The sequence below is a fragment of the Leucopleurus acutus genome (genome assembly GCF_964270905.1).
Source record: "Leucopleurus acutus genome assembly, chromosome: 20".
NCBI classification, from domain to species: domain Eukaryota; kingdom Metazoa; phylum Chordata; class Mammalia; order Artiodactyla; family Delphinidae; genus Leucopleurus; species Leucopleurus acutus.
This window is the reverse complement of record NC_139162.1, coordinates 52,949,326-52,975,559: the sequence shown is the minus strand read 5'-3', so window position 1 is coordinate 52,975,559 and position 26,234 is coordinate 52,949,326. Positions and strand designations below refer to the sequence as shown.

At 55.2% G+C, this 26,234-nt stretch overlaps 1 protein-coding gene across 1 annotated transcript; it reads right to left on the bottom strand.

Moving 5' to 3' along the window:
* Window positions 1–564: 564 nt before the first annotated feature.
* MYBPC2 (myosin binding protein C2) lies at window positions 565–24,856 on the bottom strand. Its single transcript, XM_082863469.1, has 28 exons — window positions 24,823–24,856; window positions 23,615–23,704; window positions 23,009–23,095; window positions 22,711–22,859; window positions 22,279–22,396; window positions 21,418–21,466; window positions 21,171–21,230; window positions 18,831–19,024; window positions 18,451–18,583; window positions 16,158–16,282; window positions 15,962–16,067; window positions 14,290–14,462; window positions 12,677–12,842; window positions 11,495–11,601; window positions 11,227–11,256; window positions 10,892–11,031; window positions 9,618–9,777; window positions 9,424–9,528; window positions 8,788–8,976; window positions 8,201–8,335; window positions 6,552–6,719; window positions 6,308–6,396; window positions 6,012–6,207; window positions 5,615–5,754; window positions 4,226–4,385; window positions 3,728–3,864; window positions 2,006–2,192; window positions 565–653 (listed from the first exon to the last, which is right to left on the bottom strand). The coding sequence occupies exons 1-28, from the start codon at window positions 24,839–24,841 to the stop codon at window positions 643–645; spliced, it is 3,423 nt and encodes a 1,140-aa protein (XP_082719595.1). The 5' UTR covers window positions 24,842–24,856; the 3' UTR covers window positions 565–642.
* Window positions 24,857–26,234: the final 1,378 nt, after the last annotated feature.

Sequence of the window (26,234 nt, the reverse complement as noted above, 5' to 3'; positions counted from 1 at the left end):
AATAAGGATCGGCCACTTAAGAACCAACCACCCGGTCACGAGCAGTTTCCCCATCGTCACCGATTCAACATGGCAGAAACAGCTCTTCCAGTATGACTGCCCCAGCGCGGTCTTCTGGTCATGGTGTCTGGCTCCTCGGGCCGCTACTGAGGCCCAGCGCTCACCACTCCATCATGGCTACCTCACTAGAGTAGCCCTCCCCAGTCTGGCCTTTGGTTCTTCTTTGCCCACTGCATCTGGCCCCTGCAGCCAGCCCACCTCCTCCCCACTCCCAGTAGCTCGGCTAACAGGGCTGCCTCCACAGGGTGTCAGGTCCCCCCCGTGATTTTGTAGTTGCCATGGCAACGCGGTAGCCTCGCGAAAGTGGCTGTTCCAAGATGGCGGCCTCAATGCGGTCTGTTTCATCAGGGCTGCCTCATCGTGGTTGCCATTCCAACCTGGCTGTCCCCATCACCCAGCCCCAGGTGACTAAGCCCTACAGGAGGAGGAAGGCGGAGCTACAGACTCAAGAAGGACAGACATATGGGAGTCCAAGACAAGACTATGATCTTCTCATTGATAACTCGGGAAAGGGAAACGTGTTGGGGGAGGTCTGGGTTAGGACTCAGCAGCCAATTATCTTGGCAGGTGGGAGAGAGCGCTTCACTGCGGCACTGTGGGGGGAAAACAGAAAAGGGTGGTAAAAATGCTTGTCCCACCACCACCCGCCCCTGCCCCCGGGCCTGTGCCCGCTGGATTCACTTGACCAGCACGGGTAGCAGGTTTTCCCTTCATCACCTAGCTCGGCACCTGGTCAACCCAACTCCATAGAGCCCTGATTCCTGTAGTTTTGAACCCCAAACTGGGACGTTCTGATTACAGAGCAGCTGCTGGAGACCAGCCGTCACTGGAATCTTGAAGTAGGGATATTTCTGAACGGATTCAATAGTTGATAAGGGGGACGGCAGAATTATCAACAGGTCGGCCTGGCAGATCAGCGCCTCGGAATGACAGGCAGGAGGTGCTTGGAGTGATCCCTCTGGACGCTTTGCTAAGGGTCTGCAGCCCCTTCTGTCTACTGGGCTGTCGTCAGAGCCAGGGAGGGACTCTGGAAGCCCCTGTGAATGTCAGTCGCCTCTGAGGGACTTGCTTAGCGGCCTCCCCACGAGTCTCGGCTGGTGGATGCTTGCTGGACTGAAGCCCAAGGCGGAGGATGCAAGGAAGAGCATTCTGGGTAGAGGGAAAAGCACGTGCAAAGTCCCAGGGGCAGGAGAGGCACAACCAGTTTGTCCAACCGCCAACTGCTCGGTGTGGCTGGAAAATGGGGGCGCTTGAGGCTGGAGAGGGGCTGGGGGTGGCAGAGGCAGGACCATGACCCCAGGATGAAGGGTTCCGGGGCTGCTGGGGAAACCTGTGAGCAGGTCAACTGTGGATATGGGCCAGGCACCCTCTAGGGCCCGGAGGTGGAACCGGAGAGAGAGGCTGGAGGCCCTGAGGCCCGAGAGGAGGCTGGCGCAGGATTCAGGAAGGAGGACAGATGAGGCTGGGGCTGTGGGGCAGAGAGGTGGGGACTGGAGGGGGACAGGGACAGGCTTTGGAGGGGGCTCATTTTTCGGGGCTCCCACAGCCCCCCGTCCTCTGCCACTACCCATGTTGGTTTCAGTGCTGTGCCACACACCTCCCCAGGCACACTGGAAGCCTTAGTGATCATTTGCTAAGTTCTTCTCGCCCTCATTCACCTCTTATTTGTCCCTCAGCTCCTTTGGAAAACCTCAGACTCCTGCCCAGGCCGGGTCAGGCGCTCTCCCTCCCCCACCCCTACAATACCCTGTGCTGCCTTCCCTCCCCCACGTGTCACCCTGAAACATCCTGCTGGGGTCTGAATCGGCTTCCCAATCATACTCCCGGGGGCCCGGGTCTGCGTAGGCTCTGGTCTCAGCCCTGCTCAGGACCGGCCTCCCGTTAGCTTGGTAAAGGGAGTGGATGAGGGTCGGCAGGGGTGCACTGGGGGCCGCCCCACGCTCACTTCGGACTTCCAGCTTGCACTCGGCCAGGGCCTCCCCCAGCTCGTTGACGGCCAGACACGAGTAAGTCCCCGAGTCGAAGGAGGACGGGCGGCGGATGTTCAGCGTCAGGACCCCCAGGTAGTTATTCGTCAGGAACCTGGGATCTCCGCTGATTTCCATCTTGTTCTTCATCCAGACCACCTTGGGCTGTTGAGGAGAGTGGAGAGGAAGCCATGTGACGGAGGGTACCCTGGGAGATAGCAAAGTGGGCCTTGGGAGGCAGATTTGGGTTCTCCTTCTGGCTGTGCCACCTCCTAATTTTGACTGGCTGACCTTGGACGCGTCACTTCTCCTCTCTGACCCTCAGTCTCCTCTTCAGTAAGAGGAAGAGCCCACCCCTCGTGGTGGCCCATAGGGCCCTGCATGATTTGGCCCCATTACTCCTCTGCCCTCACTTCCCACCCCTTCCTTCCATCTGCTCTGCCCACACGGGCTGCCTCACTGTCCCTCAAACAGACCAGACAGGCTCCCGCCTCAGGACCTTGGCACTGGCTCTTGCCTCTTCCAATACTGCTCTCCCCTCCTCTTTTCACCTAACCAGTGCCTGCCTATCTTTCAGGTCTCAGTTCCCCTGTCACTTCCCGGGTCGTAGACTGGAACAGGAATGCCCCACTTTACACTCTCACAACTGCCTGCATTTCCCTAGCACGCTCGCCACCCTTTATAATTTTATAGTCATTTGTGTGACTTCGAATGCATGGCGGTCTCCCCCAACATACGGGAACTCCTTGTTCAAATCACCAGCACATAGAAAGCCTCTGAAAACGTGTGTTGAATGAATGAATGAATGATGTAAATAAATGAAGCAAATGAATGAGCTGAATAAATGAATGGATTGGTAGGGAAATGAGCGGAATGAATGAATGGGTGGAGTTAGTGAACAAAGCAGTAGACAGCGGTGATGGCGGAGGTGAAGGAAAGAATCCACGGGATGCCTACAGCAGCTGACGCTAAAGATTGGCAAAATGTGTCAAAAGGGCCAGGCAGTCAATACTTTAGGCTTTGGGGGCTCTGTGGTCTCTGGGTCATGGACACACACAAACCATTAACGTGAAAGCAAAATAACAAAACAGAAAAAGAAAAAAAACGTTTTAAAAATTATTTATCCCCTGGCGGTCCCGTGGTTAGGACTCGGCGCTCTCACTGCCAGGGCCCGGGTTCAATCCCTCGTCGGGGAACTAAGATCCCACAAGCCACGTGGCACAGCCAAAAAAAAAATATCTCTGAGAAACCGGTGGCAGGCGGATTTGGCCCGAGGGCCGTAGTTTGCCAGCCGCTGGTCTAGGTGGGTCCTTGGAGTTCAAGGTTGCAAGTGTCCACATTCCCAGACAGTAGTCTGGAAACCAGACAGGGCAGGAAGACGCCAAGGAGCCCTGCAGGTTTAGACCCCTCCACCCCAAAGGTTTCTGCTTTTGAGGGAAGTCAGTGGAGTGAGCTGAGACTTGGGCTCTGGTTAGAGCAGAGAGACAGGAAGTGGGTTAAAAGTGAGCAAATCCCACGAGCAGAGAGAGAACTCAGGGAGGAAGAGCCCGTGTGGCAGGCAGGCAATGGGGCTTCACCTCGATGATGAATTCCCTACAGGGTTACACATTACACACACTACGTGCGTACACACACACACACACACACACACACACACACACACACACACACACACACACACACACACACACACACGGCACCTTCGGGTAGCCTCTGACGGCGCAGTTGAGAGCTGCAGCGTAACCAGCCACGACCACCCGGTCAGGTAGAGGCGTCAGGAACTTGGGAGGCGTTCGGAAGTCATGCTCCTTGTACTCAGGCAGTTTGAAGGTGACACCTGGGGGAGGGGTGATACACCTGTAAGGGGACTGGTCTTCACTGTCCCCGGACCACTTCTCCTCCAGCACCAGCTGCCATCAACTCTGAGTGCAGGGAGGGAGACTACATGGAAAATAGATAACCAACAAGGACCTACTGGAGAGCACAGGGGACGCTACTCACTATTCTGTAATAACCTATATGGGAAAAGACTCTGAAAAAGAACGGATATATGTATATGTATAACTGAATCACTTAGCTGTACACCTGAAACTAACACAACATTGTAAATCAACTACACTCCAATTAAAAAAAAAAAAAAGAAACAGAGAGAGGGGGAACTGGGACTGACCCCCTCGGAACGGTGGCAGTAGCCATACCTGTCTTGAGGATGCAGGCCGTGTTCTTGGAGACGCCAGGCGAGTCGCTGAGCCCACAGATGTTCTCGCTGTAAACTCGGAAATAGTATTCGTTGCCCATGATGAGGTCTGATACAGTGCAGGAGGTTTGCCGGTTGTGTTCGTAGACGTTGAACCACTCCTACGGCATGGGGGACAGGGAGGGGCCGGGAGAGTCAGGGACACGGACCCAAGCAGGCGCCTCGCTCATAAAACCCACCGTTCCCCAGCAGCTCTGTTCACAATGGCCGGAAGGTGGGAACAACCCAGGTGCCCATCAGTGGATGAATGGACAAGCAAAACATGGTCCATTCAAACCAGGGACTGGTAGGGGAATTCCCTGGCGGTCCAGTGGTTAGGACCCCACGCTTCCACTGCAGGGGGCACAGGTTCGATCCCTGGTAGGGGAACTAAGATCCTGCAAGCCGCACTGCACAGCCAAAAACAAAAATCAAACAAAAAAACAGGGCCTAGGGGCTTCCCTGGTGGCGCAGTGGTTGAGAGTCCGCCTGCCGATGCAGCGGACACGGGTTCGTGCCCCGGTCCGGGAGGATCCCACCTGCCGCGGAGCGGCTGGGCCCGTGAGCCTGCGCGTCCGGAGCCTGTGCTCCGCAACGGGAGGGGCCGCAACAGTGAGAGGCCCGCGTACCGCAAAAAAACAAACAAACAAAAACCAGGCCTAGTACTCAGCCATGAGAAGGACCGAAGCACGGATACCTGCTACAATGGGGATGAACCTGGAAAACACGGTGCTGAGTGAAACGAGCCAGACACAAAAGGCCACAGAGTGTGTGACTGTGTCCATAAGAAATGTCCAGGAGGGGCCGGTCCACGGGGACAGGAAGCAGATGGGGGGTTGCCAGGGACTGGGTGGGAGGGAAAGGGCAGTGGCTGCTCCACGGACAAGGGGTTTCCTTTTGAGGCGATGAAAATGTCTTGGAACTAAAGAGACGGGGTGGCTGCACAACATTGGGAAGGTGTGAAATGCCACTTGCAAACGGTCAATGCTAAATCTGGCTAGAGGAATTTTACCTCAATACAAAAGAAAGAAAAAGAAAACCTATTAAAGAGTTCCCTGGTGGCCTAGGGATTAGGATTCCAGGCTTTCACTACTGGGCCCGGGTTCAATCCCTGGTCGGGGAAATGAGATCCCTCAAGCCGCCCGGCACCACCAAAAAAAAGAAAAAGAAAATCTGTTATGCACCAAATCTCAGCCCAAAGGCTTTCCTCCCTGTCCCGGCCCACTCTCCCAAATTTCCCGGTGCCTCAGTTTCCCCAGCTGGGAAATGGGAAGAACACACCTGCTCTGACAATCTGGCCGGCTTTTCTCCCCCCAAGTCCACTCCACCCCGGGCCCCTCTAGTCTCTCACCATGGTTTTCTTGTCGGCCTTCTGGACGAAATACCCGGTGATCTCACTGTTGCCGTCATCCTTGGGGGGCTTCCACTCCACCAGCGCGTTGGTGCCCCACACCTCCTTCACCATCACGTTCTCCGGTGGCCCTGCCTTTTCTGGAAGATGGGGCGCGTGTTATGTCACCCCAAGCATCCCTAAAGGTCCAGTGCCTCACCTCCTCTCCCCTGTCCATCCCCACACCCTCTGATCTCTCTTAGGCTCTTTCCCACTCCCATTTCCTCCCCTTCTGACCCACTGCCACCTCACACCCTCCCCGGTCCCAGTCTCTCCACTTTCCCCTGTCCTGGGTCCTCCTCATCCCCGCCCATCTCCTCCCCTCCCCCCTCATCGCCGCCGCCTGCGGGCCGCGCACCCACGACCCGGATGTGGATGGTGGCCGTGTCCTTCATGTTCTCTATCTGCACGCTGAGCTCGTACTCCCCGGAGTCTGAGCGGGCAGCCTCGCGCACGAAGAACACTGTGTCTAAGGTGCTGGTGTGCACGAGCACGTGGGAGGTGTCTATGGGCGCCCCGCCCTTCGTCCACGCCACCTCCGGCCTCGGCTTTCCCTGTGCGGGAAGGCGGGGAGGGCGGCGAGGTTAGCCCGGGTCTCACCCGCAGAAGCTGGCCCCTCACCCCTGCCCCACCCCCGACCCCAGCTCGACGCACCTGGAAGGGAATGACGAGGTTAATATGCTCCCCCACTTTGCGGATGTAGGTCTGGCGGAGGTGGCGGGGCAGCCGGATCTTGGGTTGCTCTGAGGGCACAAACCCAGGGAGGGGCTCAGCGCCGGGCAGAGGGACTCGACGGAGGGACAGACAGACCAGGGGCGATGAGGTTGTCGGGGGAGGCCCTAATGATGACACCGACTTGGTCTTTAGGAGAGCAGAGTCGGGGGTCAGGAGTCCTCACCCACAATCTCCTGGATGGTGACCGGCTGGGCCAGGGTGGCCGGCTGGCTGCGCCCCGCGATGTTGACCCCAACGACGCGGAAGGTGATTCTGGCTCCCGTGGGGAGGTCCTTGACAGTGAAGCCACAGCGCTCCACCAGTTCCGTGTTAGCAGGGACCCACTCGTCAGCTAGGAGAGAGGAGCGAGGCTGGGCATCTTCCTTCAAGACCTTCCTAGGGGCCCCTCCGTTTGTGTCCTTTCAGCGCCTAGGGCCCCACCACAGTGAATAGCTGCAACTGACATTTCTTGAGCATTTCTTATGACCAGGTTGGAGCTAATTAATGTTAGCGCATTAACTCCTGCCTCCATTCTGTTATCCCCATTTTAGAGATGAGGAAACTGAGGCTCAGAGAGGGTAAGGGGTTGGGGTGGTAGTTACAGACAGCTCCTCGGATTCCTGCTTGCAAATGGGCTTTTCCATCGTGGTTCTATTGCCATGGGTTGGTGAACCAGTGTGAGTCAGACCAACAATCAACAGGGTGAACTCTAACAAAAGTATAATAGGTTCTGAAAGACAGATTGGGGAGGGGTGGGCAAGGGTAGGAACTGGGTAAAGAGTGCTGGGAAGAGAAAAGGAAGAAATTGACCAGAGACCACCCTTCCATCATTTACATGCATCCCCAAATCCTGTCATCACTGGAAACTGCTTTCGCCATTTTTAGATGAGGAAACTGAGGCTTAGAGGTTTGCCCAAGGTCACACAGTTACAAGGTGAAGGGACAGGATTGGAACCCACAACTGTCTGACTTAAAGCCTGGGATACAGTGTCAAAATGATCTTGTCTGTCTCCCCAGTGAGAGGACCATGTCGGAGATCTTGTCTGTCTCCCCAGTGAGAGGACCATGTCTGAGATATCCCCAGAGCCGAGGCACTGGGCCTGGCATGGAGTCAGTGCTCAATACATGTTTGTTCCGTGGAGGATTGAGAGTGGGATGTGTGGAAATATGGATAGGTGGATGGACAGACAGATGGAGAAACAATGCATAATTAGACGGTTGGATGGTCATACAGGCAAACGGATGGATGGAAAGAAGAGAGGGAGAGAAGAAACATAGTGGTGAAGCGACAGATACATGGATGAAAACAATGTTACTGGATGGATGGATAGTTAAATGATCCAAAAAATTTTCAGATGGATAGAGAGATGGTTGGATGGATGACTGGGTGGGCAACTGGAGAAAAAGAAGGAAAGAAGGGAGGGAGGGAGGGAGAAATAGGTGAAAAAGAAGGAAGGAAAAGAAGGAAGGAAGGATACATGGATGGAAGAATGGATGGATGGATGGATGAAAGATTGGTTGGATGGGTAGATGAATGGATAACTAGATAGAACACAGGAGGAGCAACATAGGTAGTAGATAAATACTTGGATGGATGGATAAAAAGGTATCACTGTGTGGAGGATGGGTGTAGGGGAGGGAGAGGGGGAGGGAGAGAGGACAAGCCGGTCACTGGGGGCCTGGTTTGACCCATCCCATCCCAGGGATTCAGGCAGGCACAGACAGAAGGGCCGTTCGCTATGGCAGAGATCTGTCCCTGCACTGCCCTATTTGCAGGCCTCTGGGACTCTGTGTGTGCCACCGCCCCCCACCAGGCCAGACGGGGTAACTCACAGCCTTCCACGCAGTACTCCACCAGGTACCCATCGATGCCACCTGCCCCAATCCTATCTGGGGGCCGCCACTTGAGGGTGGTGGTGGTGTCCGTCACATCCTCCACTGTCAGGTGCTGGGGTTCACTTGTGGGTGCTGTAAGAATCCAGGGAAAGGGGAGGTGGGGTAAATGAGGGCTCAGGGGTCAGAGCTGGAGTCACTGGTCAGGAAAGGGATCAATATGGTGGGCCAAAGGTCAGGGAGCAAGGATGTGGCATCACGGGTCATTACAACAAGATCTCAAGGAATCGTGAGGTCTCCAAGGGCAGGGATAGGTGTCTGTGTGGTAGGTCAGAGGTCAATGCCATATTCGGGGGACAGCATGGAGTCTAGGATCATAGAGGTCGGTGGCTGCTGTACTGGGTCAGGAAGAGGTCAGGAGGATGCGTGGGGCTGGGGGGTCAATGTCTTGAGTTGTTGGATGAGAGGGGACAGACGTCAGCGGAGCCAAGGGAGTCAAGGCCAGGGTGTAGGGTTAGACATCAGTGACGGGCAGGCCATGGGTCAGAGGTGGACGGGGGCTAGGTGAGGGTGCAGAGGGGCATCACCAATAGGCATGAAGGGCTTGGTTTTGCCGCTGGGCTGGGAGACCCCAATGGCGTTGACAGCAAAGACCCGCATCTCGTAGAGGATGCCCTCGATCATATTGGTGGACTCATAGGTGGTCTCCGTGAAGACCTCGAAGTTCAGCTTCATCCAGTGCTGAGAGCCCTTCTTCTTCCGCTCCAGGAGGTACCCTGGAGGCCCCCGCAAGCAGAGAGAAGTGGGAAGTCATGGGGAGGCCTGGGGTCCCAGGTCAGTTGGGGCAGTCAAAGGCACATCAAAAGGTCACATGACTCTGAGAGGTCTGAGGCCGTGACTCTTGAGTTGGTCTCAGGGTCACAGAGCAGTCAGAGGTTACCGTCATGGGGCCAGGGATCAAGAAGGGCCACAGGTCATGAATCAGGGCGTAAGGAGGGAGTCACAGAAAAGCCTAGGCTGTTAGCCAAAGTGAGGGTTCCCAGGTTGCTGGGGAGTAAAGAATGATAGGGAAGGCAAAAGGGATCGTGAGATATTGAAGATGGAAAACCGAGTTTCCGAGGGTGGTCACTGAGGATGCTATAGGGACTCTTGGAGGTCAAGGAGAAGTCAGGGGACGGGGAGGTCATCAGAGGTCATGGGCACTGTGGCACACGGGCACTCACCGGTGACCATCTGTCCCCCGTCATACTTGGGTGGCTCCCAGACTAGGGTGGCCCAGTCTTCTCCAACCGATGTGACACGCACAGCCTCCGGGGGATCTGGGACATCTGGGGAAGGGGAGGCAGGATGGTCAGAGGACACCTCATGGCCTCGGGGAACCCCCCCTGGCTCAGCCCCCTTGCTCCCCTCTGCTCACCCACAACCCGCAGGAAGATGGTGGCCACGTCCTCGCCGACGGGGTTGGTGACCTTGATGGTGTAGCGGCCCTCGTCAGCTCGCTCCGTGCTCTCGATCACGAAGCTGCTGGTGTCTTTCTGCTTCTCGATGTGGACCCTGCCCTCAGTGCTTGAGAACACCTGAACACAGCCCACCAGATGGCCTTTTTCTACCTCTCTCAAAACCCAGACCGGCCTCCACCCCTCCCCTGCCCAACAGTCTCCAATGGCTCCCCGTGACCACACAATACACAGGCTGTGGACCCAGCACAAGTGGACCTGCTGGGTCTGCCCCCAGCCTCATCACCCCCCGCCACTTCCCTCCTTGCCTTCCAAACACCACCCTTCATTAAAAACGCCAGGCTGTCTCATCCCCAAGATTTTGCAAAGCTGATCCCCAGGGCATGCAATGCCCTGACCCACTTCTCTCTCTGCTATACCGTTACCCATCCTTTAGAACGCACCCAGAAGTCGCCTCTTCTGGAAAGCACTCCTGGCTGCCCTCAGCTGAAAGTGACAGCCCACTCTGACTGCTATGACAGAATCCTCATAGTTTCTGGTACCTCCCTTTCTCTCAGCCCTGATCACCCTGAACTGTGACTGTTTGGGCACGTGTCTGCCTCTCTCCAAAAGTGAAGGCTCCAGGAAGGCAGGGGCTGCATCTGATTCATGGTTGTATCCTCAATGCCTATGCAAGAGCCTGACATACAGGAAACATCAGGGGGTGTTTGCTGAGTGAAGGAATGAATGAAGATTGAGTCAAGTCTATCCGTTTTACAGAAGAGGAAACGGAAGCCCAGAGGACAGAAGAAAAATTGAACTGTTTCAGGGCCTGGAACATACAAGATGAAAATATTTGTTGGATGGATGGATGGATAAGTGGATTGATTCATGGATAAATGGACAAATGGATTAATTACTGGATGAATTCATTAATCAATCAATGAACTGATGAATGGAAAGATGGTTGGATGGATGAACTAATGGATGGCAGGACTGATTGACTGATTAATGGGTTCATGGATGGATGGATGGGTGGATGGATGAATGGTTGGAGCACTCATCACGTGCTAGGCCAGAACCATGTGGTGAACAAACATAATCTCCAATCTTCAGAACAACCCTCTGAAGAAGGAATCAAATTCCTCATTTTACAGACAATGAAACTGAAGCTCAGAGAGGGAAACCAGCTTGCCTAAAGTCCCCCAGCAGAGCTGAGAGGGAGAAGTCAGGGCACAGGGGAAGCTCCACCTACCTCATCCTCCTTCATCCAGGTGGCGACAGGAGGGGGCTCCCCTGTGATGGACACGTCCAGCCTCAGCTTGTTTCCAGCCACGACCACAATTGTGTTTTCCGAGGTCTTGCCCGAGAAGTCCAGGTGGATCTTTGGTGGCTCTGGTGGCAGAAGAGAGATTCTGGGGAACTTGGGAGTGGGCAGCTGGGCCCTCCCCATCCCCTCCAGAGGATCTCCTGAGAAGCTGGCTTCCAACAGCCACAGAGAACCAGCGGTCCAGGTCCCCTGCCCCTCTGCCCTCAGAGCCAGGAGTCCAGGCCCCCAGCCTAAGGACCACAGCAGCCTCTGGTCCCTACCTTGCTTGGGGACGTACTCCACCGTGATTTCTGGAGGACAAAGAAGACTGATGGTTAGGTCTATGGGGCCCCTGATCCCCCCCTCACACCCCATCGCCCTGGGACCTGAGGGGTTGGGAGGTGGATTCAGGCCCATGACTGTCCCTCCTCCCACAAGCACCTGCTGTCACCCCCAGCGTACAGTTAGGGAAACTTAATCCTGAAGGGGGTTGGGGTCTGGGAGGGCGGGTGCGCTGGCACCCAGGGGGAGACAAGGAGGTATCCTCACCCAGGAAGTTGAGTGTGGCCGAGAGGGACAGGGCATAGCCGTCGGGCACAAATGTGTAGTCTCCCTCATCCTCAGGGCGAACGTCGTCAATCGTCAATCTGTGGAACCTAGGGGGAATGGGGGGTGCAGGGCAAAGGTCAGGCCAGGTCGCCCTGGGGACCACCGCGGAGACACACGCGCCACAGTGCGATCCCCGCGCTCAATGCAATGCTAGTGCCTGGACCCAAATCTCGCTCTGCCCCTTACTAGCTGTGTGACCTCGGGCAAGTCACTTAACCTCTCTGTGCCTCCGTTTCTTCATCTATAAAATAGAGGTAATGTTCACAATCTACAAGGGGGTTGTTGTAAGGCATTTAGAAGACTCCCTGGCACCTGGTAAGTGCGCTGTAAAGCATTAAGATTAGTTCTCAGCATTATTGACACCATCAGCAGGCAGGGGCCTCACACAGAACCCAGCAAAAGTCTACGTCTGCCAAGAGCTATTATCAGGAAATCCACAGGGGCACGATGTTCTGCTGGCATCACAGTGGTTCTCGGCATTCTGCAGATTACCAGGTGTTTATCTCAGGTGTCCACGTGCTACGCTTTGAATCCCAGCCCCGTTTCCCTAGCCAGATGGCCTCCCCGCCAAAATTGACTGTTTGCAAATATAGTCACAAGTTTCCTGTCCTGTAGCTGTGACCCTTGCAAGGAGACCTTGCCGCCTGTGACCTCCTTTGCCCCATAGGATATAGTGGAAGTGACACTGGGACAGCGCCCAGCCCAGCCCTCAGAGGCCCTCTTCGCTTCTGCTCTCTCTCGGGACACCTGTGTTGGCCACGTGAATATGTCAGGACCAGCCTCCTGGGGAATGAGACGTCCCACGAACCAGAGTGGAGGCAGCCCAGTTGACCCAGGTGAGGGCCTGAGGGAGCCCAGGAAGACGGGCATCCGAGATCAGCCAGCCTCCCACCAACCCTGAGACTCACAATGAAATAAACCCTTGTGTTCTATTGTTGTCGTTTGTTTTGTTTTTTTGCAGTCCTGCATGGTTTGTGGGACCTTAGTTCCCCGACCGGGGATTGAACCCAGGCCATGGCAGTGAGGACAGAGTCCTAACCACTGGACCGCCAGGGAATTCCCTGAACCCTTGTTCTTTTAGACCACAAAGTCTGCAGACCACGTCCGCAGTCCAGTCCGCACCTCCCGATGTGGGACATGGTGATCCTCTTGCTGGGCCGCACCTCGACCCCATTCTTGTACCACTTGCCCGTGACCTTCTCATCGGACACCTCACACTTGAACATGGCCTGTTCTGAGGCCTTCACCGTCACATCTGCGATGTCCTGCAGGACCTCCAGCTGTTTCTCTGGAGGGGGAGGGAAGGAGATGGGGCCATCAAACTGCGGGCAGTCCACAAAGACTGGCGAACACCCATTACGGGCCAAGCAGTGTCCCAGGTTCTTGGGATTCTGGCCGTGAAACAATCTGTGGGCCTCGTGAGCTCACGTTCTAGTGGGGAGACAGACAGTGAATGGGAAACACACAAACCAATAACTAGAGGGAGCGATGAGGCCTGAGGGATGGCAGGGAGGCCGCAGAAGGCTCCCAGGTAGAGGGCGCAGCATGTGCAAAGGCCCTGCGAGGAAAGCAGGGCTTGTTGGTTTGGGAAACAGCCAGCAGGCTGGTGCGGAGGGAGCAAAGCAGACGTGGGAGACGGCACAGGCAGGACACATCCCGTGGGCCATGGAGAGCACTTTGCATTGACTCCGAGTGAGGTGGAAACTGCTGGAGGGTGTTGGGAACATGGCTGCGATCTGACTGACATTTTCTTTTTAATTTTTTAAATAAAACAATGCACTTGTATGGCTTAAAAATAAAATGATAAGAGGATGTAGGTATAGAGCGGGAAATCTCTCACCCACCCACTTCCAATCGTACCGGTCTCGATCCCTTCTCCAAAGACACTATAGCCAGTTCATAGCCAGAAAAGCAAAGATGTACACACAGTTCATTCCCTTCTTTCTTTCTCTTCCTTCCTTCCTTTCTTTCTTTCCTTCTTTCCTTCCTTCCTCCCTCCCTCCTTCCCTTGCTTCCCCTCTTTCCCCTCCATACAAATAGTGGCATATTTGCTTCTTCACCTAACAATACATCTCGGAAACCCTTCCAAATCACTAACTAAAAATTGTCCTTTTTTATGGCTACAGAGGGAACTACCATCATTTATCTGGCTTATTAATGACTCGGGCTTTTTTTTTTTTTACTTTTTATATTGAAAATATTACAGACTCACAGGAGTTTGTAAAAATAGCACATAGAAAAAAAAGGGGGGGGGGAATAGCACATAGAGTCCCATGTACCCTTCACCCAGCTCCCCCCAATGGTGACATCTCTCGTAACTGTAGTCCACTATCCAAACCAGGAAACCGACATGGGTCCAGTCCTGTGAACTAGACCACAGAATGTGTTCAGTTTTCACCACCTGACATTTTACAAGGATCACTCTGGCTGGAGTCAGGGTTGAGGCGCAAGTGTAGAAACAGAGAGAGCAGTGAAGAGACTATTGCCACAGTCCAGGGTATGGGGGTGGGGGATGGAGACCTGGGCCAGGTGAGGGCAATGGAGGTGGAGAGAAGTGGTGAGATTCAGGATATCCTTGGAAGGTGGAGCCACCGGGATTTGCTGGTGAATCAAATGTAGGGTACGAGGCAAAGAAGGAGTCAGGGACAGCCCCAAGATTTGGGGCTTGGGCAACTTCGAGTGGCGCGTTGAAGCAGGCGCAATGCGGCTCCCTGCCCCACCGGGAGGCCCCCTACCTTCCACGATGAGCTCCGCCTCACACTGGCCGCCGTTGGTCATGACCTGGTAGTGACCACTATCCGCCAGGGTCACATCCGAGTAGATGAGGATGTGACGCTTCCCATCCTTCTTGAAGCGGTACATGGACTTGAAGGAATCCTCCCGCGTCAGTTCCACGCCATCTTTCGTCCTGGGTGGAGGGGACAGGAAGGGGGGAAGTGAGGGGCCCGCTTAGGCTGGAGTCTGGATGTCAGAGGTGAGTGAGGGGCCAGACAGACAGTCCTGAGCAGGAATCAGGAGTCAGAAGGGAGATCACGCAAAGGAGGAGAGACAAAGGTTGACAGAGGTGTCTAGAATGGATGGATCACAGGTGGGGGTTGGGGAGAAAAAGAGGAAGAAGAGGTGACAGGCCACAGGTCTCAGTTGGAGGTCAGGAGACACAAAAAAGGGTCATGGGGAGAGGTCAGAACATGGAGGAAGTTCGGGGTCACAGAGAGATGTCAAATATTGTGGCCTCAGTAAATGGTGCTTCCCTGCTTGGGCCGGTCCTCCCACTTCACTTCTACCTCCTCATCATTCGAACCTCATCTCGATCGTCACCTCCTCCAGGAAGCTTTCCCTGACCTCCTGAGTCCTTTTCTCCTAGTAAAAAGTGGTTATAGCATCAGTTATTGATCCTCTGCAATATCAATATTTGTCAAAATAAAACTTTGATGTTTATTTGTGTGATGACTTTATTAATGCCTGTTTCTGTCTCCAACACACACACACACACACACACACACTCCACCCCAGCAGTTGGCCAGATCATAAACTCCACAAGGGCAGGTTAATATATATTCTCTCCATTTTCTCTCCAATACATGGAAGAGTGCCACCACACAACAGGTGCTCAATAAAGACTCGTTGGAGGGGGAATAGATGTAAGAATGGACGAATGGATGGGTAGATGGGTGAGTGGGTGGACGGGTGGGTGGATGGATGGATGAATCAATGGGATGGATGGGGAGATGATGGATGGATGGATTGGGGGCTGGGGAGATGGATGGATGGATGGATACATGAATGAATAGTCAAAGCATGGATAATTGGTTGAATGGGTGAATAAATAACTTAAAGAATCAGAAATAGCAGGGATCAGGAAAAAGACCTGGAAGAGGATGGGATGGGGAGAGGTCAGAAGTTTCAGAAAGAGGTCATGGGTGAGGATCAGGATTTATAGAGAAAGGCTGAGGTCTCCTGGAAACTACCGGTTAAAGGTCTGAAATCTTCAAGAGAGGTCCTGGGGCTTCCCTGGTGGCTCAGTGGTTAAGAATCCGCCTGCCAATGCAGGTGACATGGGCTCGAGCCCTGGTCCTGGAAGATCCCACATGCCGCGGAGCAACTAAGCCCGTGCACCACAACTACTGAGCCTGTGCCCCACAACTACTGAAGCCCGCGGGCCTAGAGCCCGTGTTCCGTGACAAGAGAAGCCAGGGCAGTGAGAAGCCCGCGCACTGCAAGGAAGAGTAGCCCCTGCTCGCCTCAACTAAAGAAAGCCCGCGCGCAGCAACGAAGACCCAATGCAGCCAAAAATAAATTAATAAAATTAAATTAAAAAAAAAAAAAAGAGAGAGGTCCTAAAGATCAAGACTGAGACAAAGACACTGTGGGCATCTGTGTGGAGATCAGGGGTCAAGAGTCACTTACCACATGACTTGGGCACCCTCTTCTGACACCTCCACTGCCATTTCTACCCGGTCGCCCACAAACACCTGCTGGTCCTCGAGGGGTGTGACAATCAAGACTGGGGGTTCTGTGGGGCGCAGGGCGACAGGAGGTCAGTAGTTTCAGGATCCCCTCCAGAGCCCCACTCCCCAAGCTCACGCCCAAATCCCGGCCTCACCTCTGACGAAGACCTCAGTGAAACACTTCTCATCTTTGACGACGACCTCATAAGCAGCATCGTCCGCCAGCGCACACTTGTTGATGGTGAGAATTCGCTTCTTACCAACATTCTCAAACACGTGCCTGACGCAGAAGTCTCAGCTCAAGCCAGGGCATGGGGGAGATTCTGCGTCCACCCATCTATCCTCTGGACAAGCCACTCCCTCTCAGAGCCAAATTGTGTGGGAGGAGATCGATGGTCCAATTTCTAGTATTTACGTAACCACAGCAGAAATACTGACCGTCCACCCATATCCGTCTTCTTCCATTTAGCAGGGACACACAGCGACCCACCTAGACAACTACATTTCCCAGCCTCCTTTGTGGCTTGGCGGGCCGCACCACTGAGCTCGGACCAACAGAATGTGAATGGATGTGATGGCATAACTGCAAGGTCATCTGTAATTTTGCAGTGCTTGTTCTAGACTTCTCTCCTTCCAGCTTCCTGTCTGATAGACACAGATGTGCCCATGACCCGCTTCAATCATGCAGATGAGGACACCACCACAAGAAATGGTGTAGCCAAAAAATATGGAACCTGCGTCTAGCTCAATCCGCCAGAAATATCTTTCTCTCTAAATTAATATGTTCTGGGGACTCTGTTACAGCAACTTAACCTGTATCTTTTTTTTGTTTTGTTTTGTTTTGTTTGCGGTACGCGGGCCTCTCACTGCTGTGGCCCCTCCCGTTGCGGAGCACAGGATCCGGACGCGCAGGCTCAGCGGCCACGGCTCACGGGCCCAGCCGCTCCGCGGCATGTGGGATCTTCCCGGACTGGGGCACGAACCCGCGTCCCCTGCATCGGCAGGCGGACTCTCAACCACTGCGCCACCAGGGAAGCCTAACCTGTAACTTAATTAACATAATTTTTATCTTATCCAAAATGCTCGTGATGAGAAATTTGGAAAACACAGCCAAGGGGAAAATAATAAAAATAGAACCCATCCATAATTGTATCATCAAGAGATAACAGCTACAAATATTTTGGCCTCCCTCTTTCCAATCTTTTTATATCTAATCTACATGTAGATTAACATTTTGTGAAGCAGAGATGAGCACTGTGCTTCTGCACATGACACTAATCTGTTTTTTTCTTTTTTTACATCTTTATTGGAGTATAATTGCTTTACAATGGTGTGTTAGTTTCTGCTTCAGAACAACATAACACTAATCTTGAACAGCTTCCCATGTTAGTATAAATTTTAGAATATCTTTTTTCGTGACCGCACAGCACCTTAACATGGAATGGTATGTTTTGGTTATTTGACTTTTTGCTACAGCAGCACATGTTCCAGTGAACATCCTTGCAGCTAAATATGCATAACCATGATCATGCCCTTACGATAAATACCTAGGCTTGCACGATCTAAAGGTTTTCGGGGGACTTCCCTGGTGGTCCAGCGGGTAAGACTCCGCTCTCCCAATGCAGGGGGCCTGGGTTCGATCCCTGGTCGGGGAACTAGATCCCGCATGCCGCAACTAAGACCTGGCACAGCCAAAATGAAGAAATATTTTAAAAACAGATCAAGGCTTTAGAATACACTGCCCTTTTGGAGATTTGCCAATTTACATTCCCACCAGTAACATGTGGACCTATTTCCCTATGTCTTCTCCAGCACTAGGTTTTATCCTTTTTTTGGGGGGGGGGCTGCACCCCGGCATGAGGCATACGGGGATCTCAGTTCCACAACCAGGGATCGAACCCGCGCCCCCTGCAGCGGATGCGCTGCGTCTTAACCACTGGACAGCCCGGGGAGTCCAGATTTTATCATTTTGTAAAGTTTTTGCCCATTTGGAGAGCAGAAAGGCCGTTGGTGGGGTTTTTGTTTGTTTGTTTGTTAATATTTATTTTATTTATTTATTTGGCTGCGCCGGGTCTTAGCTGTGGCGTGCGGGATCTTAGTTCCCTGACCGGGGATCGAACCTGGGCCTCCTGCATTGGAAGTGCAGAGTCTTCACCACTGGGCCACCAGGGAAGTCCCAAGACCGTTGTTTTGACTTGCGTTATTATTAGTGGTGGTGGTGGTTGTGTTTGCAAGGTTGAATATGTACTTAGTGAATTAGCTACTTGGGTTTCTTCTAACTGAATTCCTGTCCTTCATCGCCTTTGTCTGTTTTTCTACCGAGGTATTTGCACTTTTCATGTGGATGAGGGAGTGCCCCTTCTGGGTTAAGAGTGGCCAGCCCTATTTCTGGACTCTCTCTCTGGGACTTGGATACCCCCCAACCCGGGGACTGCCCCTCTCACATACTTGCTACTTGGTTTGATTTCTTGGCCGTTCTTGAACCACTTGAGGGGAAGGTCTGGGTCGCTAATCTCTACCACCAACTTGATCTTGTTGCCTTTGTCCACTTGGTAGGCTGGATCCAGCTTCTTCGTGAAGGCTGGAGATTGAGGGATGCAAGCAGGATGGAGCTGAGAGGTTCTCACTGTCCTGAGCTGTCAAGTCTCCCTCCCCAGACCACCAAGGTCAGAGAGCCTCCTGTGAACTTGGAGGCCCCTGAGAACTGGCATCTCTATTACTCCTCAGATTAGGACCTCCAAAAGATAAGTCCAGGGTCCAAACATCAGATACCTACGGTGCTGGAGTCCCTATGGGCAGGGCCCGTCTCCCCTCAGACCAGCACTGACCTGCACTCTTCTTGACCTCGACCTTGGCCTTCTTGAGTCGCTTCAGCATGCCCCGGAGGTCAGTGATGCCATACTGGAAGGCAATCCTCTCATACTCGCTCTTCTTTGCCCCTTTCAGGAGCTCCCAAATCTCAGGCGGGATGCCTAGATCATCGTCATCTTTCTTCTTTCTCTTCTCCTCCTCAACCACCTGCCTGAAGGTGGAGAGAACAGGCCGGGGCCACCAGGGAGTGAGGAGGTGAGGGTCTCCCTCTGCCTTCTCCACTCACTTGCTGTGTCACTTTCTCTCTCTGGGTCTGTTATTCCTTATCCTGTCCCACCTGAGCCATTGCTCCAGCCTCCTCCCTGGCCTCCTGACCTCATCTCATCTCTTCACCTCCAGTCGGTTCTCCACTCGGCCCCAGAGGGCTATTTCTGACCCCCACATCAGATGCCACCCCTTCCCTGCTCAAAACTCCTCCATAGCTCCCCATTGCCCTCAGGAGGAAACCCCAGCCACTCAGCCTCGAAATCACAACCTCGCCCTCTGTCCCATCACACTCCCACAGCTATCCAAACCACCCTACTTGCCTTTTCCTGAGCACTCTGGGCTCGCTCCTGCATCCCAGCCTTTGCACAACGTCTGTCCCTGCCTGGATGACCCATCTCCACCTGCTCTTCAATCCTACAAATGCTAGTACCGAAGTTCCCTCCTCCATGAGGCACCCCCTGTCCTGCCAGCACCTCAGTTGCCCTCACTCTGAGCTCTCACAAGGCCCTCGTGGGACCTTCTCTCTGACCACACTAAACAGTTGTGGTCTGTGTCTGTGTCTGCTGGATCAGACCCATCTTCCCAAGGCAATGAGCGACTCAGTGTCAGGGAACCAGTCAAACTTCTCCCTGTCCCCTCATCAGGGCCTGGTAGACGGGAGGCCTCAGAAGATGTTTGATGAGTGAGAGAGAGTGAATCTCTGGAAAGAAGGAAGGAAGGGGAGGGAACAAAAGAAGGATAGATGCGTGGGTGAATTTGGGGGACATATGAATATCTGGATTGATGTACAGAGCATTAGGTGGGGAACTGGTAAATGGATGGAGGGGTCCATGGATGGCTAAGTTGATGGATGAATGGGTCAATGGATGGGTAGGTTGGTAGGGGATGGGTGGCATTAAGCCAGGTGGATGGGTTGATGGAGGATGGCTGGGTAAGTGGGTGGATTGATGAGTTGGTGGCAGATGGCTGGGTGAGCAGTTGGGTGAACATGTTGATGGAAGATGCCTGGGAAGATGGTTGGCTGGGTAAAGACAAACAGATGAATCTATTAGTAAATGGAGTTTCTGGGGATTTGGTTATGGAGATAGTTGAGTGAGTAGAAGGATGGATCCGTGGACCAGCAGATAATGAATAACTGAGTGATTGGACAAGCATCATGTAGAATAATATGAAATTGCCAGTATTCAATCATTTTTTACCTACAGAATAGCAACTTCATATAGATGAGTCTAACAGGGAGCTATCTGGGAGGATGGGTGTGCCGTTGAAGAGGTGAACAGTTGACAGAGGAAAGCCTGGCTAGATGGGTAGGTGGATGAGTAGATGGGTGGGATGTTGGACTCAGTTGAAAGAGAGATACAGGTGCAGATGGGAAGGTGGATGCATGGTAGACAGATGGCTGGTGGAAACGTGGATAGATGGGTGCCTCAATAGATGGGGAAGTGGATGATGCGGTAGGTGGGTGAAGGATGAATGAATGGGTTAATGAATGGGTGGCTGAGTGTAATGGCCGATGCATGGACGGACAAGTGGGAAGAGGCGGGTAGATGAATGGATATGTGGGCAGATGGATGGGCGGTGGGCAGGTAGGTGGATGGGTAGATTCGTAGATGGATAAATAGGTAGCTGGTTGCCTGAATAGATGAGTGGGCAGGCTGATGAGTGGGTGGGTTGATGGGTAGATGGATAAATAGCTGGCTGGCTGGCTGGATGAGTGGACAGCCTGGTGGGTGGGTGAATGGACAAGTGGATGGATGGATGGTTGGTTGGGTGAACGGGTGGATGAGTAGGTGAATTGGAGCCTGAGTGGACAGGAAAGTGGATGTGAGGACGATGGGTTAAAGGGTGGGTAGGTAGGAGAAGTGATGGGCAGATTGTTGGTTGGGTGGGGCTGTGGGTAGGGGTGTGGGTGAATGGGTGGATGGGTGAATGGACAGGTGGCTGGGTGGGCAAGGAATGGGTAGATGGAGGGGAGGCAGAGTCCTGGGATGGCAGTGCGGAAGCAACGGGGGGCAGGGGGGCCTCACCCACCATCCTTCTCCTCCTTGAGGCCCCATCTCCCCTTTCTGTGCCAGGCGGGGTGGACTCACCTCTTCTGCAACAGGCCGCTGAAATCCAGCTCACCTTTGCCTTCCGGCATCTTTTCACCCCTGTGGCCATTGAGAGGGAGTGTGAACCCCATGGAGGTCCCGACCCTCAGACTCACCCTGGGTCCCCACTCCTTGCCCTCCCTGATCCTCCCCTTCTCCCACAGCTGTCCCTCCCAAGGGACACCCTCCCATGGTCCTTGGCACCAGGACATACTCCTGCCCCTCCCCAGGGTCCAGGGTCACTTACGAACGCTTGAAGCTTTCTAGACTCTGCCCAGCGGAGTCCTGATTGGGCGCTGGGGAGAGGCAATGGGGGAAGGGAAGGTGAGCTTGGAGGCAAGGCCTGATCTAAGACCAAGAGTGCCCACCCCGGGCCTGCACAACCTCCCCCAGACCCCTTTTCCTCCATCTCTTGGGCCAGCACACCCTCTCACTTGGGCCTGGACACCCTCTGCTTGTAGACGCATTTCCCTGGCTGCCATGCACCACCCTCTCTCAGCGGCCTGTATCCCCCTCACACCTGGGCCGGCTGGCCCTTCTCCCCGGGGCTGGGCAGCCTCATTCCCTGTGCCCTCCATGTTTAAGTCCCCACACATCCTGAGCTGCTGATGCCCCAAAACCTGTACACTCTCAGAGTTCCACACACATGCTCCCAAATCTGTGTAGCCGCCCATCAATCCTGTATACCCTCACCCTAAACCTGGCCATCCTTAGACTCCCCTGAAATAAACAGTAGACAATAAAATGGAAATTATACTTTAAAAAAACAAAAAAAACCTGGGACACCCTCTCTTCCCGAGCCCTTACTGCCACTTTCTCAAGCTTGTACACTGTGACCCTGGAATCTACATAACTCACCTCCTAAGTTCCACGTGAACACCCCCAAACCCTGAACCTTTTCACCCCCAAATCTACACCTCCTCACCCTCTAAGCCGGTAGATCGTCTCCCCTATTTTGAACAACCTGACCCCTGCCTCTGTGCTCCATCTTCCGAAAACCTGTGCCCGCCTTGTCCCCACATCAGTATACTCTCCCCACACCTGGCTGACAGATCCATCCCCCGCCAACCAGACCCAAGACCCCTGGCCCCCACCCCCGCCAGCGTACCCTCCACATCAATTTTGAAGGCACAGCTGTCGCAGATGTCCTTGGCTTTGACCTCGAGGCGGTAATCCCCGCGGTCACCCAGTACCACCTTCCCGATGTGCAGCTCCAAGGAGTATACCTGGGGGCCAGGCCAGGGGTATGGGTGCACATGTCCGACCCCCAGTGCCACACCACCTCCCCCAGAGCCCACCTCACAGCTCTGAGTGCCCCCAGGAAGGGCCAGCTGTCTCTTCCCATGCCTGGACAATCTTGGCCTCTGGGGGCCTGCGTCCCTGACCCTGAGAGCTCTCTGGGCACGCACACGCCGTGCCCAGGTGCACCCTGCCCCGGCCCAAACATTCTTCCCTCCTGCCCGGCACAACCCCTACCAAGGAGCTCCACACGATCTCCAGCCCTGGCCCACAAGCCCTCGAGTCCCCACAGGGTCCTCACATTGCTGGCAGAGTCGTGGGACTCCTTGAAGGAGAATCGGGCCCCACTCTTGCTGTCCAGCTCCAGCCACTTCCCCTTGAACCACTTGATGGCTGGTTTGTCCGGCAGCTCTTTCCCGTTCAACTTGGCCAAGATCACGGCATCCTTTCCTGGGTGGGGGTGGAGGGGTGGGAGGGAATGGCCAGGCAGGAGTCATAAGACTCTGCGGAGAGGACTGGGAAGCCGGGAGACCCCAGCCCCGCCTCCCTCAGACCCAGGAGCCCAGCCCCCACGCGATCCTCCCCGAGGCACCCCTCACCAGTCTCCACCGACACAGAGGCTGGCTTCTTCAGGAAAATGCCGGTGGGCTCCTCAGTGGTGGGAGACTGGTCCTCAGGTGGGGCTTCTGCTCAGGGGACAGGATTAGGGGGTCTAAGGCCGGCCAGGGAGGGGACGGCAGGCCGCTTTGGGGGCGGGGTTGAGAGTGAATGAGGGACCCTCTGCTCAGCAGTCAAAGACCTTGGGGCACAGTGGCTTCTCCTGACCTGGGAGAGATCACGCTTCATGCAGGTAGCTGCGTGACCAGGTTCCCCGCCCCTTTGGGCCTCAGTTTCCCCATCTGTGAACCGGATGGTCTTAAATGGGGCTTTGGGGTAGGAGAGGATAGACTGGGGCATTCAGAGCTGGGCAGGACTCGGTGATGAATGAGCCAGTTGCTGGGGGCTTGAAGGCCAGGCTGAGGGGCTAGGCTCTGTCCTGGAGGCACTGGGGAGCCAGGGAAGGCTGTGAGCAGGGGAGGGCGGTCAGCACTGGAGCTGTGGGGAGGGTGGACTAAAGGAGAGAGAGCGGGAAGGTGCAGAGGGGCCAGCGGAGGCTGGGGGATGAGGTGCCAGCTTCGGCCCGGCCCTCTGGAACACCATCTCACCTTTGGGGGGCTCTGCAAGAGCCTCTGGAGGCGGGGCTTCCTTGGGAGCCGGTTTGGTGGCATCTTTGCCTGCGGGGGCATTTTTGGCCGCTGTGAGGCAGGAGATATTCACAGTTGAGCACCTGCTCAGCGTTCTCCTCTTCCAGAACCCAGGAGTGCAGGTCCCTGGGCCCCCCCTCCTCCTCCTCCTCCGGAATCTGGAGTCCAGCAGTCCAGGTGTAAATTTATCTCTAATCCCAGAGTCTGTGAGATCCGGTTTCTCCTTGCCCCAGGCAGGCCATGCCCCATCCACCCAGGCCACCAGGCTCTGACCTTTTAGGTCTTGGAGGTATAATTAGCTCTTCCCCTGGGCTGGAAACTGGATACTCGTGCTGACCACAGCATCTTGCACCCGTCCTGCCTGCTGGCACCTGGCCCGCTGGGGCCCCAGCTGCAGCGAGGGGCTGGACCACCATCCCTCAGCCTGGTTGGTCTGGTGCCAGCGGACTGGACACCCCGGGAGGAGGGGTCCTCCCTGGGGGCTTGTGTCTCCTCTGTTCACTGCCTCATAGAGAGAAAGCCGCAACCCCATATAAAGAAATGCCTCCAGTCCCATTCAAAGAAGGGCCCCCAAACTGCACATAAAGAAAGGCTCTCCGGCCTCTATATGGAGAATGTCCCCTAATTCCTACATGGGGAAGCCCCAATTCCCATTGAAATGAGGTCCCCTCAACCTTGTACAGAGAAGTCTCTCCTCACCACACAGAGAGGAACCTCTAATATCTAGGCACATTGAGGACCTCATTCCCCTGCAGCGAAAGACCCCAATCCTCACTCAGAGAAGTGACCCTGGTCCCTTCCCAGAAGACCCCATCCCCAAATGTAGAGGACCCCAAACGCCCTGCAAAGACTCCGCCGTCTACAACCACAGGACTCCCATCCTCAACGAGAAAAAGGGACACAAATTCATAATCAGAGAATCTCCATCTGCACCCAGAGATAAACCCCCAACTCCCCAGAGAAAGGAACCCCTGCCACCCCACAGGGAAGGGGAAACCCCCTCCCACCTAACACAAGTATGGGACCCTCCTATCCCACACAAGGAAGGGAGCTCCTCCCCACACAGAGAAGGCACCCCATTCTCCCAACCCTATGGAGGGAGAAGCCCCCAGTCCCCATTCAGAAAACAGAATCGCGTCTCCACATAGGGAGGGAGTCCCCAAATCCACCTGGTTTTTCCTCAGGCATGTCGGCGGACCTGCTCCCTCTCCTCTGACCGCAGCTGTGTCCCGATGGGCCTTAAGGAGGACAGGTGGGCCCCGGGGGGAGCCCTTTAAGGAGTCCCGAGACTCCCAGGAGGCCCTGGGAGGCATCAGACGCGCCTCCCCACCCTCCCCTGCAGCCCCACATTCCGCCTGTGTGTTCGAAAGGCCGAGAAATAACAGCTGGACAAGGAGAGATGGCTGAATGCCAGGTCCCCGGGGAGGAGGGGCTGGGGTTCCGACACCTGGGTCCGAGGGAGGACGTGCCGGAGGCGGGTGACTCCCGGGTCTGAGGGAAGGGGGCCTGAGGGCCTGGACTCGTGGGTCCAGGTGCAGAAGGGACCTGGAGTCCAGATTTTTGGGTCCCAGAGAAAGAAGGACGAGGGCCTGGACTCTTGGGTCCTAGGCGGAGGGACAGTAAAGGACTGGGGTCTGAAGTGGGTGAGGGCTCTGAGCCAGAACTCCGGCATGGGGGTTGAGGATGGTGGGGAAGACAGGGTCTAGAAAGCCATTCTTAGTATCTGCAAGTCAGGAGTTTTCGGGAAACCAGAGCCGGGAGGGAGGGTCCGGTTTCCCAGGGTAGGCAGGATGGCCGCGGGGGAGGCGGGGGGAGGTCTCTGTGCCCGCAGGGAGGGCACTGAGTGTCGGGGACTCCGGAGTCCCACCCCCGGGCGTGGGCATACATGATGGCTTGGGGCCCCGGCCACCTGGGACCCCGGATTGGCCGCGGCCCCTCGTGGGACCGCGCCCTGCGGGCTCCCCGCGATGGTTCCCGGAGCGGGCGCGGCGGGCACCGGAGGCGGGGGAGGGGGCGGGTGCCCCAGCGGGGGCGGGTGGGGAGACCGGGAAGGCCCTGGAGGGCTGCCCAGACATTGGCGCGCTTCCCGGCAGGGGTGCCTGTGGCTTTCCGAATGGGGGTAGTGGTGGCCGGACGCGGGGGTGCGGGGAGGTGAAGGAGATGAGGGGATTGCGGGAGGAGAGGGTCTCCAGGACACCAGGTGTTTCGGAGAGGAGGGCGAGGTGGGTGTGGCTTGGAGTTAAGGCGGAGGGCAGGCGGGGAAGTAACGCCGGCTGGAAGACCCGGTGTTATTGAAGACAAGTCCCTCACCGTTTTCTTCCTGCCTATCGCCAACCCCCCCCCCCCCAACCCACACCATTCTTTTCCAAAACCCCCTAAGAGCTGGAAAATTCCCCGCCTCCACCGAGCGCGGAGCCAACCCGAAGGCAGCCCCCTTGTGACGTCATGGGTTGCCAGGCAGACTGCTGCGCGGCTCCTGCGGGCCCAGCAGGTTGGTGGAGCGCCTGGAGAGCTGGGAGCCTCGCTCGCTACCCGCGGGCCTTATCCAGCGAGAGGAGGACAGAGATCCGGAGGAGGGCAG